Source organism: Lepisosteus platostomus, chromosome 7 (genome assembly GCF_059453375.1).
Source record: "Lepisosteus platostomus isolate fLepPlt1 chromosome 7, fLepPlt1.hap1, whole genome shotgun sequence".
NCBI classification, from domain to species: Eukaryota; Metazoa; Chordata; class Actinopteri; order Semionotiformes; family Lepisosteidae; genus Lepisosteus; species Lepisosteus platostomus.
This window is the reverse complement of record NC_142617.1, coordinates 39,212,875-39,238,223: the sequence shown is the minus strand read 5'-3', so window position 1 is coordinate 39,238,223 and position 25,349 is coordinate 39,212,875. Positions and strand designations below refer to the sequence as shown.

Genomic DNA, 25,349 nt, shown 5'->3' with positions numbered 1-25,349 from the left:
CAGGAACACAACTCTTAGATGTGAGCTAAATGCATCTGTGCATTATAGAACTAATCAGAAACATTGCCCATGCTCTGTCAGACTCTACCTTCATGCTTTGTTTTTAGTAATAGGCTGGCAACAAAAAAAGGATAGTAAATGCCAACATGTAATAGGTTTCACACACAGCTCTACTGAGGTCTGACAGATGTTCAAGTTATTAAATTTTATCAAGTAGTGCTTTTTCAAACAGAAAAAGAAAAGGAGACAAACTGGTTTATGCAGTGCAACAGAATGAACAAGGCAGTGAACTTTAAAATCCGTGCTTCTCTATATTGAGCACAGGATTCACACATCAGGTTCAAATTCAATCTGACTGTCTTGGCCTCCCACCTCCACAATTCTCATGAACTTCATACAGTAAGCGAAAAAGGCAAGGAAGAGAGCTGGAGCAGGATAGCAGTGCCTAACAATCTAGATGGCTATTGTTTCTCTGTGAATTAAAAATAATCATTCTTTTTTATATATTTCCATCCTCCTCTGCTGAGACTGTCAAGAAAATTGATCTTCTAAGACAGGGTGTTTCTGGAGGCGATGAATTGAATTTTTTTTTATAGAAATTCAGTGAAGGAGGAGACCTCCATAACAGTGAGGAGGCAGGAGCAAATAATAGAAAAAGATGAAGGCAAGCAGCAGACAATAGATTCCCTCAATGTACCAGCGTTACAGGAGTTGGGGGGCAGTATGAGAATTACAGTATTTATACAATCAACACAGCAAGGACAGACCCCAGTAAATTGATAACAATAAGAAAAATTACTGCACCTGCTTCAGCAATCTACCTGACTAGCCTTAGTAAAGGACATGTGTTGAGACAGGCACACAGATATTCAGTCACAGCTAACAACAACAGAACAATCCTCACTCTTCATCTGATAGACTCATTCTAAGCCGAAACAAAACAATGGGAGGCAATGGAAAACAAAGTGAGATGGAAAACCCATTCATTCACTGATTGTCAAGATGTTCCTTCAAAGGGGAAAAACAGATAAATATGTTAAAATGTATGTGAACAGCGTTTGACATTTTGTCTTTTTGTCCTTTCTTACTTGACACGTTCAGCATTATCTTCTAATTTGCAAACAACTTAACAAATGAGATTATAAATACAAACAGAGGTTTCTTTGCCCAGACTGATGGGAGTGTTGGGTATGGCTGGGGTGGTGTTTTGGGAGATACATTTTGCATTTACACAGAATTATTCAGCTTGTGAACAAAAATGAGAATGAGCCATTCATCTCATAAATTGCCACGTTTCATAGAAAGAAAGTGGTCTGACAAGTGAGACTGCTGAAATTTAGGTTAATAAAATGGAGGGCGGTCATTTAAGTGAGCTTCTGGTGCTGCTTTGAAATAAGGAATTAATAGAAGGCAATTTACGTTTGTATGAGCCTTTTCCTCTGGAGATGATTGGGGTCAAACATCAATAGCGAGCCCATTGATTTCAGGACCACGGGGAATAATTTGCTGGAAGATGGCACTATATGACTTAGATTTCTTTCAAGGCTTCTAATAAAACACCATTCACCACAATCTTCGCACTGATACAAGGCTTTATGTCTGAAATAAACCGCTAAATAAATGGAAGCCCAGCAGAAGTGCTCCTGGGAGTGTTCCTTTTTCAGAGAAAAAGCACCCGATCTCTATATGATCAGACTATGTAAAAGAGGGAGGGTGGTACCTACTGTGCGAGGAATGACAAGGAATGGGCCAGGTGGTACCTGCTGGATGGTACCTCCTGAGCCACTCAACCACCTGGAGTTGCAGCAGGTACCACCCGGCCCATTCCAGTTGTCCAACCTCACACTGATCACAGCCCAGCTCAATGGTCTCACTGCAAACACATTGGCTGGATGAAGCTGCTGTTTCCCCGTCTCCTGGCTGGGTGGATATTCTGATAAACGGGTAACTGTGCCAGGAGGAGCTGCTGCTCTGGTGCTCTCATGTGATACAGTAATCCGGCACGCCACTCTTCACCACACAGCCGGACATTGCAGCTATCTACAAACCAATATTCAGGTTCACTCTATGTGAAAAGACATGTTTTATTTGAAGCTTTGTCCTAATACCTCAGATTGAAAGTGCACCTCTTTCACAAGAGGTTTTTATTAACCTGTTGGTGTCTTGACAATACTTTCTATTTAATTCCTACTACTCTTCCTCTTGGCTGACATTTGTCCTAGTGAAAATGACTGGGTCACTGGGACAGCCCTGCTAATCCTCTTACTGTATGAATATACTGCAAGAGCACAACAACATAAATGAAACAAAGCTGTTCATCCCTCCCTAATCAGCCAATTGTGCGTATCTTATTGAGCTGGGAATCTTGGAGAGCGAATTCTTGAAGGAATCCATGGAAACAGCTGAAGAGACAGAGAAGAATATGACTTGGTAGCATCTTTCCAACATTTTTTAAAAGGAAATCTACTGTAATACTGGGGTGGCTTTACAGTCAGGCTTCTCTGACCAGTCCAGACACTGGCCCCAGGTCCCAGGTCTGTTAACATATTTTTAATGGGTGGAAGCAAGGGAGATGACTATGGCCCTGTAAAAAAAAAAAATGTATTTAATTCACTCTTCCCTGAACTTTCAAAGAATACCTTTTTGAATAAGCCAATCAATCCTTGATTAGAAACTCAGCATGGATGGACTTCACACACAGAATAGACCGACAGCACAGCGCTTTTTATAAAAATGACTACACTAACCTGGATCTTTATTTAATTCTCTGCTGACCCTTTCATTGTAGACCTTCAGTGTTGAAGGAGCCACTGGGTCATGAATGCAAAGGCTGGGACAATTAACAATGACTCTAGGAGGGCTTGTCAAAAGCTGGTGTCTGACTAGACTGCTCTACTGCATACATACAGTAGAGAACATAGCATATGGCACAGAATATTTTGTTAAGAAATCTCGCAAACATCATATTTTCTGTGAATGTACTGAACATCTATTGAAAGAAGCAGCTCCTTCCTAAAAGAGATTTTTAGGAAGAGACTTAAACAGCGAATCGGCCCCGCTAGCTCTAGGTCTGTGCCTCCCTCTAGGTGCGAGACTCTATACGGCATTTCTCTGTGTGCTGAGCCACTGCTTGCGAAGCTCTCCACAGCCCACTAGTGAGGAATTCCCTTCCGAGTCTCTGCTGTACTCACGGTCAAAAACAAAGGAACAATAAGAATTAACGTTACATATCACGCGAATTGTAAAAGAATTACTATACTTCTTTGGCAATTTTTCTTACTGACCATAGATGTGCAACGAGCCACCTATTTTATGCGCAGACTGTTGAACATTTTCCCCAATAATAGCGCTTCTAATCTTATAAAGTAAATCCATGAAACACACACAGGCAATCGGAGCGATGTTGCAATATGTGATTGTTGACTTTGATACTCCACGTGTTAAATAACAAAGCGCATGAGACATACAGTAAGATCAGTGCCTTCCGGGGACCTACCCAAAGGATGGCAAATCGAATGATAATCCTGTGAAACTGGTATTGAAAACACCAGGTGCACATTTGCAGAGCTAATATTCATTCTGTGTGGCTTTGGTCTATAGATTTTCTATTAGGAAATAAAACAACGTAACAAGAAAAGGCACAATGATGAATCGCAGATATTCTTAACCAAAATCAAGCGGTTAATGCTCTGTTTCACATGGTGCTGTGTTCAAACTTCGAAACCTGCATCGTTTTGACTAAGGTATAGACAGAAGGGTGTAGGTTGCGGAGAAGAAGCTACAGTATACAAAATGCCTATTCGCCAATTTAATGACACATTTGTACAGTTATAGTCTTCACCCTTATACGTGTATAGTGCATTCAATTGCACATGTACAAAAGTCTAGTACTAGACTACGATGCATATCAGGACATTGGTGAGAGAACATAAGATATTTCTTAGTTACAGAAGATGCAAAAAGAAGATCTTGAATGTCTTTTAAAGGCAGAAAGTATACAGACTGCAGGAATGCGATAGCATCAGAGTCAGTCGCCTGCTGAGGCGTAAAAATTAAATAGGAATGAAGTGCCATTCAAACAGCTGGAAGATAATCCTAGTAAGGGAATAAACAAGATTACGCTCACTACTTACCTACAGGATACCGTGATCTCCACTTTGGTGGCGGGGATGTTGCCCGTAATGGGGTCGAATTCACTCATCGAAGCCATGTCCCCCAGTTTGTCCATAACGTCTCCCTCCATGAGCGCCTGGGGTTCAGGGCAGCTCCGTGATTCGCACAGCCTCGTCCCCTAGTAGTCCCACAACCAGGTCCACAAAAATGTCACAAAACAGCACGTCAGCCTTCTTTCTTTACCGAAAAAGAGAAAGAGATAACGCACCCCCACCCCACCCCCCAGAATAGCTGCTGTGGTCCTTGTCAAAATTGGGTGGCGTGTGAAATGATATGGGGCGCCTAAGAAACGAAGTGAGCACTGTGCCTTTGTCGACTGCGAGCAACTGTTTACTGCGTGGGATCAGTAACCCGCTCTCTCGGCGCCAAGTACTTCACCGTCTTCTTCCGAGGCGAGCTTTCTTCCAGTAACCAACAGCCCAGGGACTAAAAATTGGGGAACTCCGCCCTTTCGCGCATACTGCTAAATGCTGTGGAGTCTCGCCAGTTAGGACAGCTGTGCACTTGTTGTCACGCTTTACAATCAATCTGTTTGGAGTCCAACTTCTCTTCCGTTCCAGCCGTGCTTGACGTGAATTTACATTTGATAAACCATTCTGCTTATCGAGTACAGCGGAGGGAAGCGCCCTCCCGGTGCCGTCCCAAGCTTGGAATTTCTGTTACTTTTTTCTTTCTTTTTGACAGCATTTCAGTGTGCAGTGACAAAGGCAAGACAGGTGTTCCTTACGAACCTGCCAGAAAACATGCTCACCTACTGTGTAAGCAGCGGGAAGCCGCCCTGTTGTTCATCTGTGTAAAATATAGATAACTTAACATTTTACTTCGAAATTTAATAACCGCATCTTTTAATAAAAAGAACTATTATTCACAGGGATTTTTTTCAATCGCAAATGCAAGATGAGGGAGTAGGATACAGTGTAATCCGTTGTTGTGTCTGACTACAATTATTCTAGCAGTTTATCTGGGGTTAAAGCCCAAGTATTAAGTGTTAAAACTGGAGAAGCAGGGGAGAGCTGTTCAAAAATAAGGAAAACCTGCAATGTGTTAAAGCAAACCAGAAGCAACAGCGACTCTTTCAGCACCACCTCGCTGGACAGCTCGCAGCCAGATCGCATTCACATGATAAACCCCGGGATTGATCTTATTCTTTTACTAATCTTGTATAAAGATCGCATTTAGTCTGTTATTCGAGCATCAAGAACTGCTATATTTTCATTCTTCCCACGCTTTGAGCTGGGCTAGGTTCAACCACACTTATTTCTGTTAAGTGGAGACACTTTCGCCTACCGATCACAGGGCCTTTGTAAATATACCGACATACACTCGATATACAGTAGTCATGCTCGTTTTAGAAAAAACGTCACCAACACTGCCACGTCTATATGTATTAAATATGAAGTAACATATTGTGGAAATAAAGCAAAAGCGTAATTAAAATCAGCCGGGACGCTACTTCTTCAATTGCAATGTTAATGTTAGCTGAAGATTTACAAAAGATATAAGGAAGCAAAAGAAATAAATTGCATACAGATCAAAATCTGGTGTAACGCATAACAGTGATAATATATACTCAACTTTCAGTGTCTGTCTCAGCAGCTAAAGAGCAGAAGAGGAAGTCACCTCAAACTGCCTATTCCTAAGGAATGGGATATTGTTGTTCCTGAACAAATCAAAAAGCCATATGTTTAGTTTAAGCGACTCTCAACCTTGAAGGAGCAGCTCAGTGGTATGTGGGTCAGCACTAGAGTCTCACAGCTGCAGTGACATGGGTGCAACTCCAAACCTGGCCACCTTCTGTGTGGAGTTTGCATGTTTCACATTTCTAACTATCTTCCTAACATTGTGCTGAGGCTGAAGGTTTTCATGTGTTGCTTTGCTCCCTGTGCTTTTGGGACATGTCCCTGGTTGTGACCCTTGCCAGGAATAAGTGAATTTCTGATAATGGATAGTTCTTAAGGGAAAGGGGCATTCAGATATTTGTTCCTAAACATTTCTAAATTACACAATTACATTCCAATGGTCCCCAAAGGTATTTTCACTTACAAGGATAACATTCACCTTGACTAATTAAGACAGTAATTAGTCCAGTGAAGTAACCTAGAGAGCCCTAGACCTCTACAGGACCTGTGTTTGCTTTACCTGAGTTGGCTGACATTTGTAGACATAGAAACAGGGAGTTTTTATAGGGAACTTGAATGCCTAAATAATTAACAACTGTTTCCACGTGTTTAGTTAAGACCAATCAAGTCAATATGTAATTCAATTAAGTCATCCAGAGCTTGAGCAGAAGGAAAAACTCAAGAGACTGCATGGCTGTCTGGGAATGAGAGTTAGGTTTACTGGTCTAGAGTTTTTCATTTACAGGACTGTTTCCTTAACTAAAATATCTAATTGACGCATTTGGTGGGAGGGATTATGTTTGCGAGACTCTTATAATTGTGTTCAACTACAAAACAAAATCAGCACTAAGTCTTGTCAAGCAAATTAAGATCTTAATTGAGCTGTGGTGTGAATAGGCAGAGATTTTTCAGGCGCTGAAATCTCTGTGGGGACTATCGTGCAAGGCAAGATCCTGAGAAGGTACTGCTGGCATGGAGGAGATTTTAAAATCAAACAGCTTCTGTTTCACAAGTGAGATTCATTCCGGCTCAAATTTCTCTGCTAGTGCTTTGATCTTTCTGCAACATTCAATCCACTCAGTTCTTTTTTTCCCCTCTGTTTGGCAACACGAAGGAGGGCTAAGTTTGGTTATTTCCTTTTTCAAAGCACAATAGAACTACAATCCGACTGATGCCACTTCTTCATAATCAAATGTTGCCAAGAGCTCCATTCCATCAGAATGTTATCAGCAGGACTACTGTAATAATCATCCCACACCTCTCTCCAACACTTAAGATCTCATATCTACCTAATCAGAGCTTGCGGACAGGCAAACTGCCACATCGTGTGAAGAATCGCAGATGAGTACGATCACTCAGCCCTGCCTGATGGATGACAGGCTGCAAGGGAAGGGAGATATAATTTAGCAGAGATGGTTGAGGCCTGCATTACAAGTCCCATAGGGAAACATTCCTGGGAAGAGCAGCCTGTCCAAAAGTGAAGAGGAGCTTTTGAAGAAGAAACTTTGTAATCTAACAGATGCAGAAGAAGAAGCTTGCTGGGTTTTGCCAAGTTTCAGAAAGGGCTTTTCGAAGAAGCATGCGCTGAGGAAGAGTGAGGAGGAGGAGAACACAGCAGCAGCAACTGTGCACTCAGTCATATTATTATTAGAATGATCTACTTTACCGCCTGTAATATGCACACTTGCTGGGTTAATTTGACTCATACAAACGTGCAGCCAGTGCTAAGGAAATGCAATTTCTGTGCTCCAGAAATGTTCTGGTAGGTTCAGTTTAACACACAGATCACATGATTTCGCAGGACCTGCACAATTTCCTTTACTAAATTATTTAAAAAGAGCTGAAACTGAAATGAAAATCTCTTGAACTCAAACATGACCTGTAAAATGCTTATATACACAGGAGGGCTGGGTACAAGTTACCATCCCAGGACTGTCCAACAGGGTTTGTAGCTCTCTTTAAAATCCCAGCTTCTTAAGTACAGAAAAAGGCTTCAACTTTATATTAATAAGAGCAACTAGGTAACGAAGGTAAAACCATAAACTGTTTTTAACAGTTCCTCTGCATGCCGGTGCTATGTATGTTCTTTTTATTTAGAAATACACTGATGTCATGGCTCTCATCAAAACATGTGAAAAATAGAGCAAAAAGAATATCAGAATACATAGTTGCAGTGTAAAATTTAAATCAAGAGATGTTATGTTGAAACTGCACAATGCACTAGCATTTTATATGAAATATAATGTACGCTTTTGCTAAATTGTAGAACACTGATTGCTGCTCTGGATTCCATAAAAACAAACAGCAACCAAATGCACTCTTGAGGACATCAATGAAAACTACTTGGTAGTGCATCTTAAACTGAGAATAAGAAGCAGTTTTTTTTCCCCTAAAGGGCTGTGGGGGTCTGGAACAAGCTCCCCAGCCATGCTGTTGGATCCAATTCTTCCAAGAAACAGCTGGATGAGATTTCCAGATCTTATGAGCACCAAAACAAATGAGATGAGTGGAATGGCATAAGTGAAAATGGATGGATGGAGAAACACACAAAAACTGTATGCAGCTCTGCAGCGCCCTCTCCTGTTAGCCTCTAGTGGTATTATAACCATCACAGCTAGGCCTTCTGCAAACCAGATGGACAACAGGTACAGTATCTAAAGTCCTAAAATAAGATGAGAATAATGAAAGATGTCCAGACAAATACATCCTTATTTCAGTGGATAGAATGTGCATCATGGAGGAAAGAAAATAATCAGAACCACACCTGATGGGCTGGAGCAATGAGGCAGGTCTCCCTTTTCTCTTCTTCCTGGAGTAGGCAAGTGAAAGCAACCAATAAACCTTCCCAGAATGTCTTTTGGAAGGGGGTGGGGTGGGGGAACCAGAGATCCTTGGGGAAAATCCATGAGAACCCAGGGAGAACATGCAAACTCGACACAGGAAGATGCCCAAGCCAGGATTCAAACCCAGCATTCTCTTACTAACCACCCTGCCATTGTTATAAAAGACATGAAATATCCCTTCTGAATATTCATGACCTCTGTGAGTGGTCACAGCTCCTCATTCTTAAATTAAAAAGTCCTACTGCAGTACAAAACATAACAATCACAGCCCCCTGACGTTAAATGACCAGGAAGGCTGTGGGTTCAAATCCCAGCTGTTGTACCCTTCACATAGATTAAAATACCATTCTGTATGAATGTAAAATAAAGTAAAATACCCAGTGGCTTGAATGGGCTCAGGGGTAAATTGTTTTGGACAAAAGCATTAACAAAGTTCATTAATATTAGTCTCTCTTAATATTCCTTCTGAGGCACAAAATCGAGGTACAAAACTGCTAAACAATTCAGACAGATCCAGTTGAAAAACAGAACAGTGGTTTTATTAAAAAATCATTACCACTAAATTCATCACAGTTTCACTGGGAAGGAAAAAGCCAGTAAGCCAGTAAGCCAGTAAGCTTACAATACTTACCAAGACATCTGGTAAAAGACAGTGGTCCCACACAGACACACTCTTCTACAATACAACATCTTTACCACAGTAAAGTAGAACTGTAACACACTCCCACCCTCCCCAATTGTAGGACTTACCAAATTTCTCCTAACAGGAAAACCTGCTTAGCAAAGAAACTAAAATCAGACCATAAGCCCTCTGAGCATTGAAAATGACTTCCCTTCTGTTGTTTTTGGCATACAGCTGGCATTAGCTTAGTTGCTTTTTCACTTTGGAAGCGAGAGTGGCTTTTTTATTGTAACATCCTTGATCAATCCCACTTCTCTCCTGCCCTCCCACATTCCATTTCTTCCCTGCTTTTCCCACCTCTTCATCACACCATTCAGCTCAGCGAAGAGAGCAGGCACTGGTGGGTACAGACGTGTCGCCTCACACATCGCACTGCCTCCACAAAGTTTTTCTCACACCGCAGCGTGCCCTCCTCTTTCGAAAGACAAGAGGCACAGTTTGAGCAATACGCCAACCCCCTGTCCAGAGAGGAAGTGTCACATTAAGAGAATAAATACATCTGTAAAAATGTCACAGTGGTTTTGTCTGCCTGCATGCTATCAAGACCTGTGCTCAAGTGGAGGGGACTTACTTGGATAAATGGCCTGTTCAGACCAGAGTGTCTTGAAAAACGTGCAAACAAATCATACAAATTTGGGGCTTCGGGAGGACAATTTCACAACGAGTCCTGTGCAGAATAGTCTTTCTACATTGGTCCAGTGTGACCCCCCAGTTTTGTCCAGGCAGGCATGATGCACAGCTATCCAAGTGGACCACACCCTCTGTCTGTTTTCCCATGATTCCATCAAAAAGCGTTCCAAGTGTCATCACTCTGCCATCTACAATTTTCAAAATACAGCTGTCTGAGTAGGTAAACGCGTCATAAACCGTCAGCTTAATCAGCCACACCTGATTGTTCCTGGTCCTGTCCTTGACTACAAGACACGTGATTATTCTGCACACACACAGGACCTTCTCTACAGGCTGCGCAAGAGGTTTGTGTGTGGCACAGAGGAGATTTTGGATCAGCCTTACTTCAGCTCACACTGAAAGCCCCCCGAGACAGTATCCTCACAGTTGCAGAGTGATTGCATTTTTTTTTTGTTTATCCACACTTTGCGTTCAGGCAAGGTGTTCCATTTGTTGTAAAAAAAAAAGTTTTGGAAATCAATTTAAATTGGGATTTAAATCACTCATAGCTGACAGCACCTTAGAGCAACCACCACCACCAGAGTCAACACCACCTCATTCAAGGAGTAAGAAGGCCAAACGGACCCCAAATTAATATCATCATATCATCTCCGACAAGCCCTGTGGCTGCTGGTGGGCTGCTGTAATCATTCAAATTTGAAGCACAGTGCCGATTTGAGCAGAGATAAAGCTTGGCAGTCCCCCTGACAAAAAAAGAAAGATATATGGCTTTCATTTAACCTTCTTGACCCACTGTTGCCAAGCGACACAACATGCTCTCTCCCTGTGCCCCTGGCACTTGACCCTCTGCGCACGGCATGCAGTGAAGCAGCACATGCTGAGAGAGAGGGGAAGAGTTCGCCTATGCAACGATACAGCCCATCCAGCAGTCTGGAAAAGGAGACGGACCTCAAAAACACACCAACAGCAAGAGAGTTTGCCATGACAGTTACTAGAAGAGTTTTAAATATTGTTGTTACTTTTAATTATTTTTCAATTCATAAGATTCACAGACATGCCTTCAGGGAACTTCATGATCGATGATATGCAGACCTGCTAGGGCACATCACTAAAGAATGGTGCCATTGGGGTTTGCACAATTGCCACCAAATGGTTGGTTGAAAAGGGCTTTGCAGTAGCTAAGCCAAAATCCTGCAGGATGCAGAGACTTAAGATTTATGAATCGCCTGCAAAATAGAATCTAAAAGGAGCCAAGCCAGCTGGTGTACAGGTAGTTACAAAGTATAAGACCGTTAATTATATGGTTATTCGAACATAGTTAGAAGCTGCTTTTCTATTCCACCCGGACCTTTGAATTCAAGATTAAACTTTAATATCTTTAACAAAAAGGCCCAGCTAACTCCAGCTGGGGGAGCAGTGGTCACACAAGAGTGGCCACTGTGCACGGGTACACTGGACTCCCTCAGGAGGGGGTAGTAACAGGCCAGGATTAATGAATCCAGCAGATGCAAGTATACAAGGCTTGGAAAAGGCGATATGAGAGAGGGATGTCTTCGGGGATCCCGAGATAAGAAGGGTTAGGGGCTGCCAGGATTGTCCTCCACAGTTCTGACTCCACAGGTGACAGCTGGCTGAAGCGTGGGCAGATCACAGGCTCATAGCTAGAAAACGAGAGGCTTCACAAGCACAGGTGATCTGTGAGTTTTAATCTCCACTCACTACAAGAAGTTATGCTTCACAGCTTGAGGGTGTAACCTTCCTCCAGTTTAAGTGAGAAGCCCCATACCAGTGCTCACAGTTCAGTCTTTCTAAGACAGCAAAAATCCAGTAAAGGAAAAATCCCCTCCCCTCTCAAATGACAGGCTCCCCCTCCATCATACATCCCGTCCGCCACCCCTATACTAGACTCTAAGAAAACTAAGGAAATGGAATCAGGAATACGTCATTTATTTACTTTTTCACACTGGAGTGTACTTGCAACCAGCAGGTAAAGACCAAAGGTTGCTCGCTTTCAGCAGTGTGCAGCTAAGCCACCATCAAGACTGTGACACTCTGCACCTTGTTAAAAAAACACCAGGCGATATTTTACCTGGGAGATGAAAGGTCGAGGCCAGTCTCTCTCTCGCGCTCTCAGACCGAGACGGATTGCTCTGCAGAAGCACGTCAGCTCTTCCTCTCCAAGTGGATTAAGACACCATGGCCGAATTGGCTTTTTACCCAGCTGTGGCTCTGATTTATTTTTTTGCAGTTTTCCGAGCCAGTCAAGAGAACAAACTGTTGCTGGACAACAGCGCCTCCATCAATGTATTCTGTCTGTTCGTCTTCGGCCAGACTCTCTGCCTGATACTGGGTGGCTACACTGGCATGGCCACTTACCTGCTAACCGCCCTGGTCTCTTACAACTTCCTGCCCTGGAAGAATCCCGACAAGGCCGAGCGTGAGGTGAGGAAACCCCAAGGATCTTCCAAGAAGAATAAAAAGACAGACTGACAGGATTAACAGGTATGATGTTGCAAGAATAGATTCAAAAAGCCCTGGTAAAAGAGGAGATGGAAAATTGAAATATTCTAAGGCACAAAACATTCCTTGCTCAATGGCTGACAGACTTTAGGTTCCCTGCTTGCTCTCTGATTTCTTGCTTGACACCTATGCTAAGAAGCTGAAGGATTTTCTTCACAGTTCTCACACGGGGAGACTCTACTGGTTAACGTCTGCTATATCTGTGCTTTTCCTGGGCATGGGAAGACTTTTATATCATTGAAAACATGCATGAACATAATTTTTCATCTCTGTTCTAGTTGTCAGCTGAGATGCATTGCAGTGGACCAGAGGCAAAACTCAGGACTGCGAATAACCCTGAATCAAATCCAGCTCGAAAATGTGGCGTCTTGTCCCTGTATCTAAAAATCTGAAAGCACAAGGGCTGTGCCGCCTCACGGACACCACAACCAGACAGAAACAGCATGGGAGACCTTTGCTGTGCTGTTGAACACACAGTACCGCACAGCTGAGGCAATCTTGTACCAATTATGAGTGAAAGCGGCCCACCAGGAATAACTCCAGTACAAATAGACTGACACCAGCACCACTCCACAGCCTGAGGCAAAGCTTTGTGTGCGGTTATCCCCGCAGTGCCCATGCTGACCTTTCTTTAATGCTGCCAGGAAATGTAGCTCTTGTGTTTGACCCCAGGCAGCAGTGGCTCACATTGGAGTTAAAAGTATGGAATTCTTTGTTGATCTCAGCAATAACTAACCCATTTGGGAGGCTTCTGATTTTGGACTTGAGATGCTTTTGGTGTTTAGGAGAGAGTGGTCATTTTTTAAGAGGTTCTTGATTGGGGCTTTTTCCTCTAGCCCCCTGCTATCCCTGCTGCTATCTTCATATTATCTTTTCCTGCAAAGCCCTTCTAATCCGAGTCAATAAATCTCCATTACGGAGCTAACAAGCCCGACAGTGTTGTTCTGCTGTGTTCTTGCGGTCTCTAGGGTGGAAGGGTGTGTGTGAGGGGGGGGCTGTCAGGCATTCTGCATGCAAACAGGACTAAAAAGCATAAAAGGCTTAGACACGTAAAGAACAGCAGGCATCCCGCTGTTCAGAGAAGTGACAGGGGTGCAAGATCAGAATATGGACTCCACCACTTCTAAATAAAATCAGGAACCTCAATCCAGCTCAACGGCTGACCAATTCATCTTCCAGCTGCATCCCAGACACTGTTACCATAATGCTAGTGTGCTTACAGTCGGTGGAACAGATAGAAGGTTCAGAAAACAAACTGCTAGGAAGAGGTAATGAGAGAAAATGTAAATGAAAAGGGAGCTCAGTGGAAAATAGCAAAAGCAAATAAAAAAATCTGTTCTTTGTAGGTTTTTTCCCCAGCTTGCAGAATACCATCCAAAGCAGAAATGAAAAGGAACAGAGGACTGCTATTGAAAAACAAGCTGCCTTTGTCTGTAGCTTGCAGTGCAGTCTTAAGTTTCATGCAGAGCCAGACTAAGATGATCCAGCAGAAGTTATTCCTATCATCGGAAGAGAAAACCTGTATGCAAAATTAACAATTTCTGATCTGAGGATGCATTTAATAAGCCAGGAATCTGCAGGACAAAAAGTGCACAATATCTATAAATGTGCATTACATCACAGGGAGTAGATTTTTAAAATTTGAACACAAGGTTTGTTTTAAATATTTATAAAAGTGCTGGGCTACCTATTAGTTTCTTCTTTCTGTATGAAAGAATAAAGGTACAGTATTTTCTCAACCCCTGTATTCCTATGCAGCGTAGAGTAACTTAGATCACAGTGCTTTGACAGACAGGTGAAGGAAAAATTATTAAATAAATAAAATAAAACTAGGAAAAGGTAGGCAAAAACAGCTTGAAAGTAAAAAAAGCTACATTGCTTTTAAGATTACCGTCAGAAGAAGGCAGTGAGTTGCACCATGCAGAGAATTACTGCTGGTTTTCAAAGAGACGCCAGAACACTCCTGCCTGCTTTCTCCAGGAAATAACTGAGCATGCAGTTTATAATGTGGTCCATAACTTTTTTTCTGTACATTGTCATTGAAAAGGGAAAACATTCTTCATATCTCCCGAAAGTCAGATTTCTAAGCATTTTTTTATTACTTTCAGGGCTTATCTAATTGGGTCTTGGTACTTAAATGTAGCCTTTTGGAAAAAATGAGAGAGAGAAAACAGCAGTCCATGGTGATCCTGGAGCATTCAGTAAATTAAGAATATTTGAAACACAAGTAACAAGAAAATCTGCTCTTCTGAAGATAGTTGAGCCAAAGTCGGAAACTTTTGTTCACTCTAAATCACAGAGATTGAATATTACTGAACTTCCAGTGCTGCAGGGACAAAAACAGCCTATTAAAATACAGCTATTGTTTAATTCTCACACAACTTAAGAGATCTATGACAAAATAAGCAGACTCTAAAGGTATCTGAGCAATACAAATCACAGAGCTGCGCAATACCACCGGCTCCGAGTCTTGTAATATGACAATTCTCTCAGCTCCACACCTTTTTCACGAGCTTTGCTCAGCGCGAAAACAAAAGCGATTAGTGTGAAAATCTGGCTGGATGTGTGTGAGCGGATTCACAGACTGCACAGGAGAGCAAGGTTCACAGTTCAGTAATGCTGCCGTCCCCGAGAATCAAATTGCTCACAGTGTCACGCTCCCTGGCACGTGACCCCCCCTCACCCCCCACCCTCACTTTATCAAGGAAGAGAGGTTAGATCACAGGTGTGCAGTGTGCAAGTTTGTAAAAGGCCTTCAGAAGCAGAATGGACAGTGTTGAAGCAGGGCTGACACTCATTGCTTCCTGGTCTCGAACTGCAAATCATTTTCCCATGTAAATGGAGAATTCCAATATTTGCCCATTGGGATTTCCACAGTCCTTATTGCCTGCCTTCTGTTGTGCCTAAACCCAAGGCTGGAATTCTGTAAGCATCCACTATAAACGGCACACGTCACATTGAGCGAACATAAATTACAGTGCCCTTCCAAAAAAGTCGGAGCCTGTCAGACACCAGACAAATGTAGAAAGACAGGAACGAAACCTTCCCCAGCAAACACTTACCTTTTGAAAGGCTTAAAGGCTCCACAGCAAGAAGGCCAATACAGTGCCAGTGACAAACCCGCTCAGACTGCACAACATGCTTATTTTAAGGTATTCTACCTTAAAATAAGAAATATCTCATCTGAAACTCAAAAGATTGAATCAGTACAGTAACCTTCCTATTCTTTTTAAAACAAAAGAACACCCAATCCATTCGCTATTTCTTTTGAAGTTTTTATTTCACAGCAGGGACAATGACCATTTAAAAAAACAGGAAGTACTTTTTATTTTTAAATAAAACTTTCTTACAATATTTACAGACCAAATATGCTACATACAGTTTGGTCACACGCATGGTTCCTAAAAAAAAAATCTATACAAACATTTACATTCCTTAAACAATTCTGTGCTATAAAAGGCACCATTGACCATGTGACATAACCAGTGCACAGCACTTAGTTTTCTCAGCAAATGCTACTCTTCCTACAAGGAGATAAGAGGGCGGTGAGGGGGAGATTGGGATGGCACATATACTCTCCAAAATGGCACTGGGGCAGTGGAACTCCTCACTGCCACTGTAAAACACCAGCATGGCCAACAAACCTTGGCACTGCCCGCGCTGTAGCTGCCCGTTTCACAGAACACCCCTCGCCTTCGAGAGCCCAACGTGGTTTTCGGCACGCAGCGCTGCACCTCACACTGTCAAAGCGCTCCACAGGAGCGCCACCCATCGGTGCCACGCCCCTGTGTGTGAAACTCTCCCAGCTACTCCCCGAAGCCAGTCAAAATTAAAATCAAACATGTCGCGATCTGAATAAAAACACTGCAAATCGAAAACGTAAAACAAAAATAAGACACCAAAGTTAAGAAATGCAACTAACTGAGGTTTTGAAGTTCAGGAGGGAAACCTAATCCAGAAAAATCTACACTCAAACAGATTTTTTCTTATGCTTAGGGGTTACCTAAGCACAAGAGTCACATTAATTTGTCTAATTAACATTAAAACACAGTGTTTAATGAGGTTTGTCCCAGCTTCATTTATTTTCACTTAAACCCTTTAAATGTTTTTTTTGGGGGGGCTCTTTTACTTGACTACAGTACAGTAAACACAGAGTGCATGCAGTGCAGGGAGCATCTTTCTCACTAAACTCCCGCTGAGCAGCATTTATCATGTTTTTTTATGTTAAAAAAAACATCAAAAGCAGGACTTATTGGAGGGTACAACCTCAGATTTCAACAACACCTGATTATGCAGCAACCCTTCTAATGATGGTTCTACTTGAACCACCTAATCACTGGCTGACCCCAGTACATCGGGAGACCTCTAAACAATGGAGGCTCCCTCTCACTGCTGTCCTCTCCCTCAGCTAGCTTCCCTCAACCGGCTTTCTCTGCAACAGATTACAGCACACTTCAGAGTGATCCACCCAAGCCCTGCAAGCCACAATCATTCCACATTGCTCCTGTGACCTGGAGACAAAGCAGTACCAATGTTGAGATGCACTGAGACCATGTATTACAGGTAATGGGGACTCCCCTCCATTACCACCAATGTGCAGATGGATGCTGCACATTGGTGGTGGTGGAGGGAAGTCCCTATACCCTGTAAAGCGCTTTGAGTGGAGTGTCCAGAAAAGCGCTATATAAGTGTAAGCAATTATAATTAGAACTATATATTCATAGTGGAAATGAGGGACAGCAACAGTCGGATCATATCCGAGAGAGATCAAGGGGTCGGTTTACAGTGACAGTGTGTCCCTACATTAATCTGCCCTTTGTTGACAAACATAAAATGGGAACTTTTCCCCAGAAGAAACAATCATGTTTTGACAGCTATAATCAGTTGGCTAGGATATTGAGCCTAATTTGACATTTTCAATTTAGATAACATTTATTTGATCAATATTGATTCTGTTTTTGGTTGGTTTTGCCGGAGCTCCTAGTGCAATCTTCTCAGGATGAGACCCGATGTTGTTTTCAGGATTTTCAGCAGTGTGTAGACTAACTGCGTCCCAGGCAAAAGCAAGATTCATGTACTTTTTCATGTGCAAAATAATCTGGGATACGGCAATCACCTGAAAGTGTTCTCAGGCCTTTTAGCTTCTCCTTTATCAGGACTATTTTCCCCTTTATTGTGAGTAGCATTGCTGTCATTCAGAAAAACTCCATCCTCTTCCCTCTGGCTCAGAAACAACAGGTACATAAACAATTACATACATATTTGACAGTAATACAGTACACATGTACATAGATTTATTTTATAGCTAGGTTACATTTAACTTGCTGTTTTCAGAAAGCTTCTGGCTAGCTTCCTCTACAGTACAAATGGATCACAGGCTAAAAAACAGTAAGAATTCTAATTAAATAAATGAAAATTCAAGTGTTTCAAATGCTGTATTTTTAAAGCACCTACAGGTATTTTATTGGCACGGCTATAAAAGTAGGCATTTAGGTTATAGACCACTTATTCAACCCATTCTAGCATCTGTCTGCCATTGCCTGTGGAGGATACTGTCTTAAACTAGTTCTTACAGTGAGATAAATGAGTTGTCTAAGCTTTGCTGTCAAAGTGTATCTCAGCATCTCAGGCACAAGCAACAGACGTGGGATTTCCCATTTAAGACAGTCCCGAGAGCAAATTCCATCCATCCTTGAATCTGGCAAAGCAGATGCTCCTGTCATTTTAGCACCAGTAGCAATTCTTTAGTCTGATTTAAGGAATCAATCAAGACCAAAATCCTAAAATCGCACACCTGCGCAGTGCTGAATACACACCGTCCTCATCAACAGATGAAAAAAAAATGGCTATCAAGCCAGATCAAGTAGGTTCCTGGGTTAAAAACAAAAGCATTTGCTAGTGACGCACATATTTCTGGTCACTTTGAACAACAAGTCAAAAGGCAGGGGCTGCAGCTCCATGAGAATTAGGTCAAAATCAATCTGTTACTTAGCAGCCTTTCATTCAAAGTAACCCGCAGAGACGAGATGATGTTGCGCATCACCGAGAGCAAGCAGCGCCGTTTCAGATTGTGCCGAGACAGAGGCAGAGCTGGGGCACGGACTGTCCTGGTAACAAGTCTGTTTAATCAATCCCTGGCCCAACCAGTCACTGGAATTATGAGAGATCGGCACACCAAGGATCAGGCATGACCAAGGATCTGTTTCTGCCTTGCCTGGTCAGTCACACTTTCCAAATACCCAAAGTCCCAAAATACACCCCAACAATTGCAAACATTAGTGCAATATTGAAATAGGAAGCTTTTAAAAGTGTCTCGATAACCTACTGACAATTTGTTTGAGATACAATCCAATTAAAGAACCAAAGAATTTCATCTACAATCCTGCAAATTTCTCTTCACAGCAGGCAATGAAACAAACACCTCTTTATTAAAACATTGAAGTACCCTTTGAAATTCTATAAGGTCCTACAAAATAAGATGTCTATTTTAGTTGATTTTTATTTTTTTCCCATGATAATGGGAAATAGAATCATTTTTTTCTACTCTTCAAGTTGTATGTCAAAAATGCACAAACCTGCTGAGGAACAACTACAACATCTCAGCTGCATCGGCCATAAAAATGTTTAATTAAATTGAGCACAAGAATAACCAATAGATCCCCAGGAAGTTAGTCTTGGAGGGACCTGAAAAAAAACTCAGCTCTCAGCCATCCAAATCCTCATCCATCAACAAACTGGAAACGCACTTCTGGAGTATAATGTCCTTGTATTATATCAAACGGTTTCTAAATGAATAAAATAGACATCAGTCTAGACTGTGAATCAATTCCTTGGTCACACATTCTGCAACACTGTTTCACAAAGCATATGTTTTTCACAGACTTCTCCAAAACCAGGTAGGGTTAATTCTCCACATTACTTCCTGAACTGTACCTCTGGAATAGTGTGTTTCAGGAAGCAAAAAATATGTCTTTGGCACATTTGCCTGTAGCCTATGCTAGGCCACATATGGATACAAAGTCAAGATATGTGCCAGAGGACATTAACCTACGTATATCAAAAACCTGATCCTGGGATTTAACTTCAAAGAACCCGATTTACGAAGAACCAGTCCCATTTGTGAGAAAAAGCTGTGTGCAGCAGGATATGCCAGCAAATATATTATTTATATCCAAGTCTGAACTGTCCATCGCCGACTGTATTTAGTTTTGTATCTCCCGATGACTCAACTATTCATTTTCAGTGAACACAAAGAGTATTGGGTCCTTGCACGGTTATAGTCGCAATTTTACCCACTAGGAAGCACTGAATGCCTGCCTCCAGATGCTTAAGACCAGAGAACCTACTCTTCCCGAATATTCTGTGACTGAGTGGCTTGCTTCAATGACCTTAAATGCAAAGCTGGAAAAACAAACCTTTAATGCTTGGCAACAAGATAACAGCAAAACAGTCCAAAGTTTCACCTCGACCAGCACATTAAAAGCAGCCCAAACTGATACGTGATCACTGGCTATTTTTGCACAACTCACACTTCATAGCAAAACAGAGCTAGTTCAGCTGGGCAAGCTTGATTTTGTTACCGATTCCATCTTGGTTATAATATGAAATTAAGAAGCTGTAGTAGCAAGACTAGTCAGGAGAGAAAAACCATAAAGAAAAGGCTCAATGTCCTTAATCCTGACTGAGACAAGAAAGAGTCTGAAATCAGACATGGTATAACAACTAACTAAACTGTCAAGTATTAGGAGTACCTTAGGCTTTTTTCTCTGCTTGAGGTAGCTAACAAATGAATTTGACAAGAAAGCAAAAAAAAATGTGCAGAAAAAAAAGTTGGTCAGCAGGAAGGAGGGTGATTTTGTTTTGTGCGCGTTTGTGCTTTTTGTCCCCAAGAACACACGTGAAGCGCACCGACTTTCTTGGCTCCATTAGTGCATTACAATGTCTCAAAAGCGGTCAGAAGATGATATTAAAGGTAGGTTAAATCTGTTTTCCTCTGTCCCAACCCTGGGTGAAGGAGAGATCATTCAATATTCAACGGCATGACTCCGGCCTTCACAGCTACAGTACCAAAACTGGATTGAGACTTTCAAATACAGATCCAAAGTCCAAAAATACACGGGTGAACCCAGATCGGGAGAGGGGATAAAAAAAAAAGACCAACCTTGCCTCAGGTTTACGCTGCCCAGTCAGGGTCTTCAAAAACCCCTGGAAAATTCCAGGCAGGGAGAAAAAGGGAGGGACTGTCTGTCAGAGGCAGGGCTGGGAGCATGACGAGCTGTTTGAGATGTGCCTTTCCCTGGCCAGAAGCTTTGCTATGGTTCGAAACTGGAAAGGGGAGGTTGTCCCTTCCAAAAACAGAAGAATAAAGAGCAGCAGTAGTGCAACAGCTGTGGCTGGAGGTGTTACATCAATATCCATGTCAAACTAGGGAAAGGCACTTCCAGTCATAAACGGGGCTTGTAGAGGACACGGGTCATTACATCAGACATTACAGATGAAGTCTTCTGGGATTTACTCCCTATAGCATGAAGGTGACCACCGAGTTCTTCAGTGTCATCATTCTATTGCCCGAGAGGAGTCAAAATAGGATGGCACTTTTGAGTTAGAAAAGCATAAAAAAACTGCCTTAGCCAACCCCTTAATTTCTCAGTTTGCCCGGTTTCATTTCCAGAAACATTGTGCTCTGACCTAGTGCCGCTGTAAGGTATTTGCTGCAACGCAATAGTGCAAAGGCAATTTTCCTCCACAGTAACAGTTTCAGTAAGAGATGTTCGGTCAGATGAAGAGATAAGACATTACACAGACGCCCTCCCACTGCTCCTCCCTCTCCACATTCCTTGTGATGAAGACAGAAGTGGGGCCTTTGATTCCAGAGCTGAGCCCACCAGGTGAGACCACATGGAGCTGTGAATCATTCAATGGGCTGCTGGTCAGGCTCAGGAAACGTCCAACCGATGGCTGCACTGCGACCCCAAAGCAGCGCAGGAGGCCAAGGAGAGACCTGCCCCTTGCCACTCAGCTGCAGATCCAAAGATGAGAACCCAAGAACTTCCACAGAGACCCACTGATCTCCACATCACCTCACCCTCGCCTTCTTCGCCAGCCAGATCTTCACCGACATGTCACTAGAGACAGGGGGAGACGGAGAGAAACAAAGACAGCTGTCAGTCAAACACCTCACCACGACACCCAGAGGGCCCCGCCCACCTCCACTTCAGCCACCAGAACGGAAACCTGTGACAACACAACTCACGACAAGCATCAGCAAAGAACTGACTTGACACTTTCCAAGTCAATGTCATTTTGTTACACATTAAAAATTAAACTACTGCAAGTCACATACCAAACCTTGAGATGCTGTTCCAATTAAAGGATTTGGGCATGCAGGATTATAAAAAGCTAATTTATATTTTTACTTTTAGTAATCTGTATAGAAAAACATCAAACCTAATCAGGGGCAGAGGGGAATTCGGCAGTTCGCAAACAAATAGTCCATATTACACACAAGGTAATCCTAGGCTGCAATTTAATTGATTCCTACACTTCTGTGGCTAAATAACTCTCCCAGGGAAAACATGAATATTTACTATAACACTCACACTGCCAATTTTTCCATCAGACTACCCCTTGTTTTCATTCACAAAAGTATTAAGCTCATGGGTCACATACTAAAGCCATCTACCCAGGAGACCTTACACTTTTACCAGTAAGCGAGTTTATACTGCAAATAATCGAAACAGTTCTGAAATCAGTGTTTCACACCATGCAGGAGGTTCACCAGAAAACACCTGGGCCTTACCCAGTGGTCACTGGTATAAACTGGGGCTGAGCTGGGTTGCTAGAGAAGACGGGGCTGGAGGGGAAAGGGAGGAGAGAGGAAAAGTAAAAGGAGAAAAACGAGCAGAGAGAAAGAGAGAAAGAGACGGACTGTACCGGAGGAGGGCGGTAGAATAGCAGGAGGTGGTTAGCAGAGGCTCAGGGCAGGCTAGTGGCCCGACCCTTGATGGCCAGGACGCGGCGAGGCAGGCAGGGCGTGAGGCCTGGAACATAATTCCACAGCTTCACCCGGCAGTCACTGCGGCACCGGCCAAGCAGGTGAGACAGAAAGGGGGGGTGGCGGGATGCGGGGAAGAGAAGACAGACGTGTTAGTGGAGACCCAGAGAATCAAAACGGCCTCCTCACGCGCACATGGAGCGAGCCCGCAGCAGAAACGGAAGAAGGCTCGAGTGCGCAGACGCGGCAGCCTGAGGTGACAACGCCACACTACTGCTGCTGTTTATCATTCTCCTCCACCAGACTTGTGGCAACACTGGGTGCTGATAAAATTAGTGGTCTGACACTCAAATGTCTGTAGCGAAAGACGACACAACACCCCAAGAAGGGAATCAATCAGCTGTGCACCATGTGCTGAAAGTTGCATGTGTGCTGGTGACTTTCTAATAGTTATTAACAAAAAATAATCTGCACTCTTCATTTTTAAAGGATCCTAAAGCACAGATCAGGTGCAGAAAACCTCGCTTCACCTGTTGAATTAAGGGGGGAGGGATATGTAGGACACAATGCATCAGCCCAGAGAAGAATCTATTCAGGACACTGGGATTAACACCCTTCATCTTACAAACCGTGCCAAGTATTCAGGACCACAGTTTGGCATCTCATCTAAAAGAAAAGCACCTTCAGTAGCTCAGTATCCCTGATCACCATACTGGGGAGTTGGTTTGCACTCCCAATTTAGGGTCACCTACTGGTTCCACATCTGCACTTACAGCAGTAAACTGGTTTTCCTGAGGGGTCGCCCATCCCAGTACTGCCCAGATCCTTCCCTAGCTTCTGAGATGAGACCACGCAGTGGCAATGCTGCAGTCTTTTTATCTAATCTCCTGGATAGATGTTGTCAATGCCCTCTAGTGCAGATTTAAAAAAAAACATGTCCCTGTGCTGCCAATTGTAAGTGTAATAAATTTGATTGCACTGCAGTGCAGTTTTCAAAATGCATGTTTTCAGACAGGGCAACTTCAGAAGAACCTTGTAACATATACATCCATACTGATAAAGGAATTGTCTCTGAGTGAGACACCTGTGTTATCTATTTCACAGTATTACTAGTCCCCTGTCTGAGTCACCCATATACAGAGAGTTTAAACATTTGAACACAATTCAGGAGCTAAATTCTTAAAAAATATTTCCTACACAGTTCTCCCGAACCAAAGTCCCAGTGCAACTGGAGAATTCTAGCTGAAGAAAACGAGGAATTGACTTCTATTAATGTTCAACTATCTACCCATTTTCTCCTCCCACGGATTTTGTACAACAATGAGGTCCAGAGCAAGTCTTTGTGATGAACAGAGAGCGACAGTTCTTATGAGCTTCATTGGGATTCACTGATCTGCAGTAATGTCGCCGTGTTCCACCTCAAACCCTGTAGCCAGAAACCTGCCTGCGTCAATTAGCTTTGTGCAGTACGTTGCTCTTCCAGCCCATCCCAAATGAGCAAATCTGGCTCTGACTTCAGTGCTCTTTTTAGGTGGCAGAGTGTCTAACGCATTAAATCTCTGCATGTAAAATTCCCCTTCTCATTATCTAGGGTTATTATCTGTGTCCCTGCTGTCCTCCCTGTTTCTTTCTTGACCGGTTTCAGTACTGACGCTCAGTTATGATCTTTAATCTGGGGCGACTCTACAGCCATGTCATTCAGTCCAAGTATTCCACCTTTTTTCTCAATCTTTTCTCTCCTGTTTCTCAGCAACTCACTCTCTCTCCCTACCCCCTCTATCTCCCTCTTCCCACCTGTGTTTTCCTATATGCTATACCACCCACGCATGCTTGTTTGTCTCCCTCTCTCCCGCACGCATAGTACCTGGATGCAGTGAAGATCTGTTTGGAGTTGGTGCAGATGGCGTTGATGGGGCTGTCGTGACCTTTGATCTCTCCAATGGGGGTGAAGTTGTCCACATTCCAGACCTTGAGCATGCCTCCTCTGCAGCCACTGAGCAGCATGGGCTTCCCAGGCACATAGGCCAGGGCACATACCCAGTCTTTGTGGGCATTGGGGATTTGCTGGGAAAAGGAAGACAACAATCAACAACACATTAGTTCAAAACCAGGGCACTGACATTATTCTGCAAAACTCCCATTAGGGGAAAGAAAAACAAATCCTCAGCTTCAGTCCTTCAGGTCTTCCAGTATACATCCCATCTAAGCCCTTTAATGAAGTAATCATTTGAATTATACAGGTCATCCCATTAAATATGAAAGCCATTGGACCTACAGTCTTTGAGAAGATTTTCAATTAGGGAATCAAGCCAAGGAATGTTATGTTAAAAGCATACCATGCATTAGAACAACCTCATCTGTAGCATTATGTTCAATTCAGGGTCACCATATTACAAAAAAGGGCATTTGCCTTAAAAGAATACCATAAACAGGCAAATTAAAGAAAATGAATTTCTTTAAGTCTTGAAGGAGACTATAAGGAGATGTACAAGTAATTAAAAATTCTTCTTCTAGACCTCTTCTTAAAGAGGGAACTACTGCATATACAGTATGCTAGTGAAACAAGGGTCGGCATTCAGAAATGAAAAGGAGACATTGTGGGTGTCTGGAAGATACTGCTAGTCATGCTTTTAAGCAGAGATCCCTACGACTCTTCAAGAAACAGCCAGATGAGCTTCTCAAATCAATAAGCTACTGGCAGGCAAACAAGCAAAGGTGTGCCAAATGAGCTCTGTTACTTTGCACATGGCAGAGGTATACTAAAATTGAAAGGTTACCAGGCTCCGTATTCCCTGGGGTAAGTCTTATCCACAAAAAAAACAATCCTCCCAGACTTCCTTTGTGTTGCAACACACAGACCACCAAGAGACAGGAGCAGTGAGAGATTC

General features: G+C 42.8%; 2 protein-coding genes and 1 long non-coding RNA gene across 7 annotated transcripts in view; 1 reads left to right on the top strand and 2 right to left on the bottom strand.

The window, feature by feature from the left end:
• cpne5b (copine Vb) overlaps nucleotides 1–4,794 on the bottom strand; it is a 132,736-nt gene extending 127,942 nt beyond the window's left edge. Inside the window, exon 1 of one of the 2 annotated variants that reach the window (XM_088640193.1) lies at nucleotides 4,134–4,794. In XM_088640193.1, coding sequence (XP_088496319.1) covers nucleotides 4,134–4,243 — 110 coding nt within the window. In that variant the 5' untranslated portion in view covers nucleotides 4,244–4,794. The remainder of the gene's footprint in view (nucleotides 1–4,133) is intronic. The other variant, XM_088640194.1, reaches the window with a different exon arrangement.
• Nucleotides 4,795–11,965: 7,171 nt separating this feature from the next.
• Nucleotides 11,966–13,401, top strand: LOC148658694 (uncharacterized). Its single transcript, XR_015940136.1, has 2 exons — nucleotides 11,966–12,449; nucleotides 12,746–13,401. It is a non-coding gene; the product is annotated as an uncharacterized LOC148658694 (long non-coding RNA).
• A 4,525-nt stretch (nucleotides 13,402–17,926) lies between these two features.
• Nucleotides 17,927–25,349, bottom strand: part of kif21b (kinesin family member 21B) — a 69,167-nt gene continuing 61,744 nt past the window's right edge. For 2 of the 4 annotated variants that reach the window (XM_088640209.1, XM_088640210.1), the window contains 3 exons: nucleotides 24,326–24,525; nucleotides 22,401–22,542; nucleotides 17,927–21,592 (listed from right to left, as the gene is read on the bottom strand). In XM_088640209.1, coding sequence (XP_088496335.1) covers nucleotides 22,443–22,542; nucleotides 24,326–24,525 — 300 coding nt within the window. In that variant the 3' untranslated portion in view covers nucleotides 17,927–21,592; nucleotides 22,401–22,442. The remainder of the gene's footprint in view (nucleotides 21,593–22,400; nucleotides 22,543–24,325; nucleotides 24,526–25,349) is intronic. The other 2 variants (XM_088640211.1, XM_088640212.1) reach the window with 1 other exon arrangement.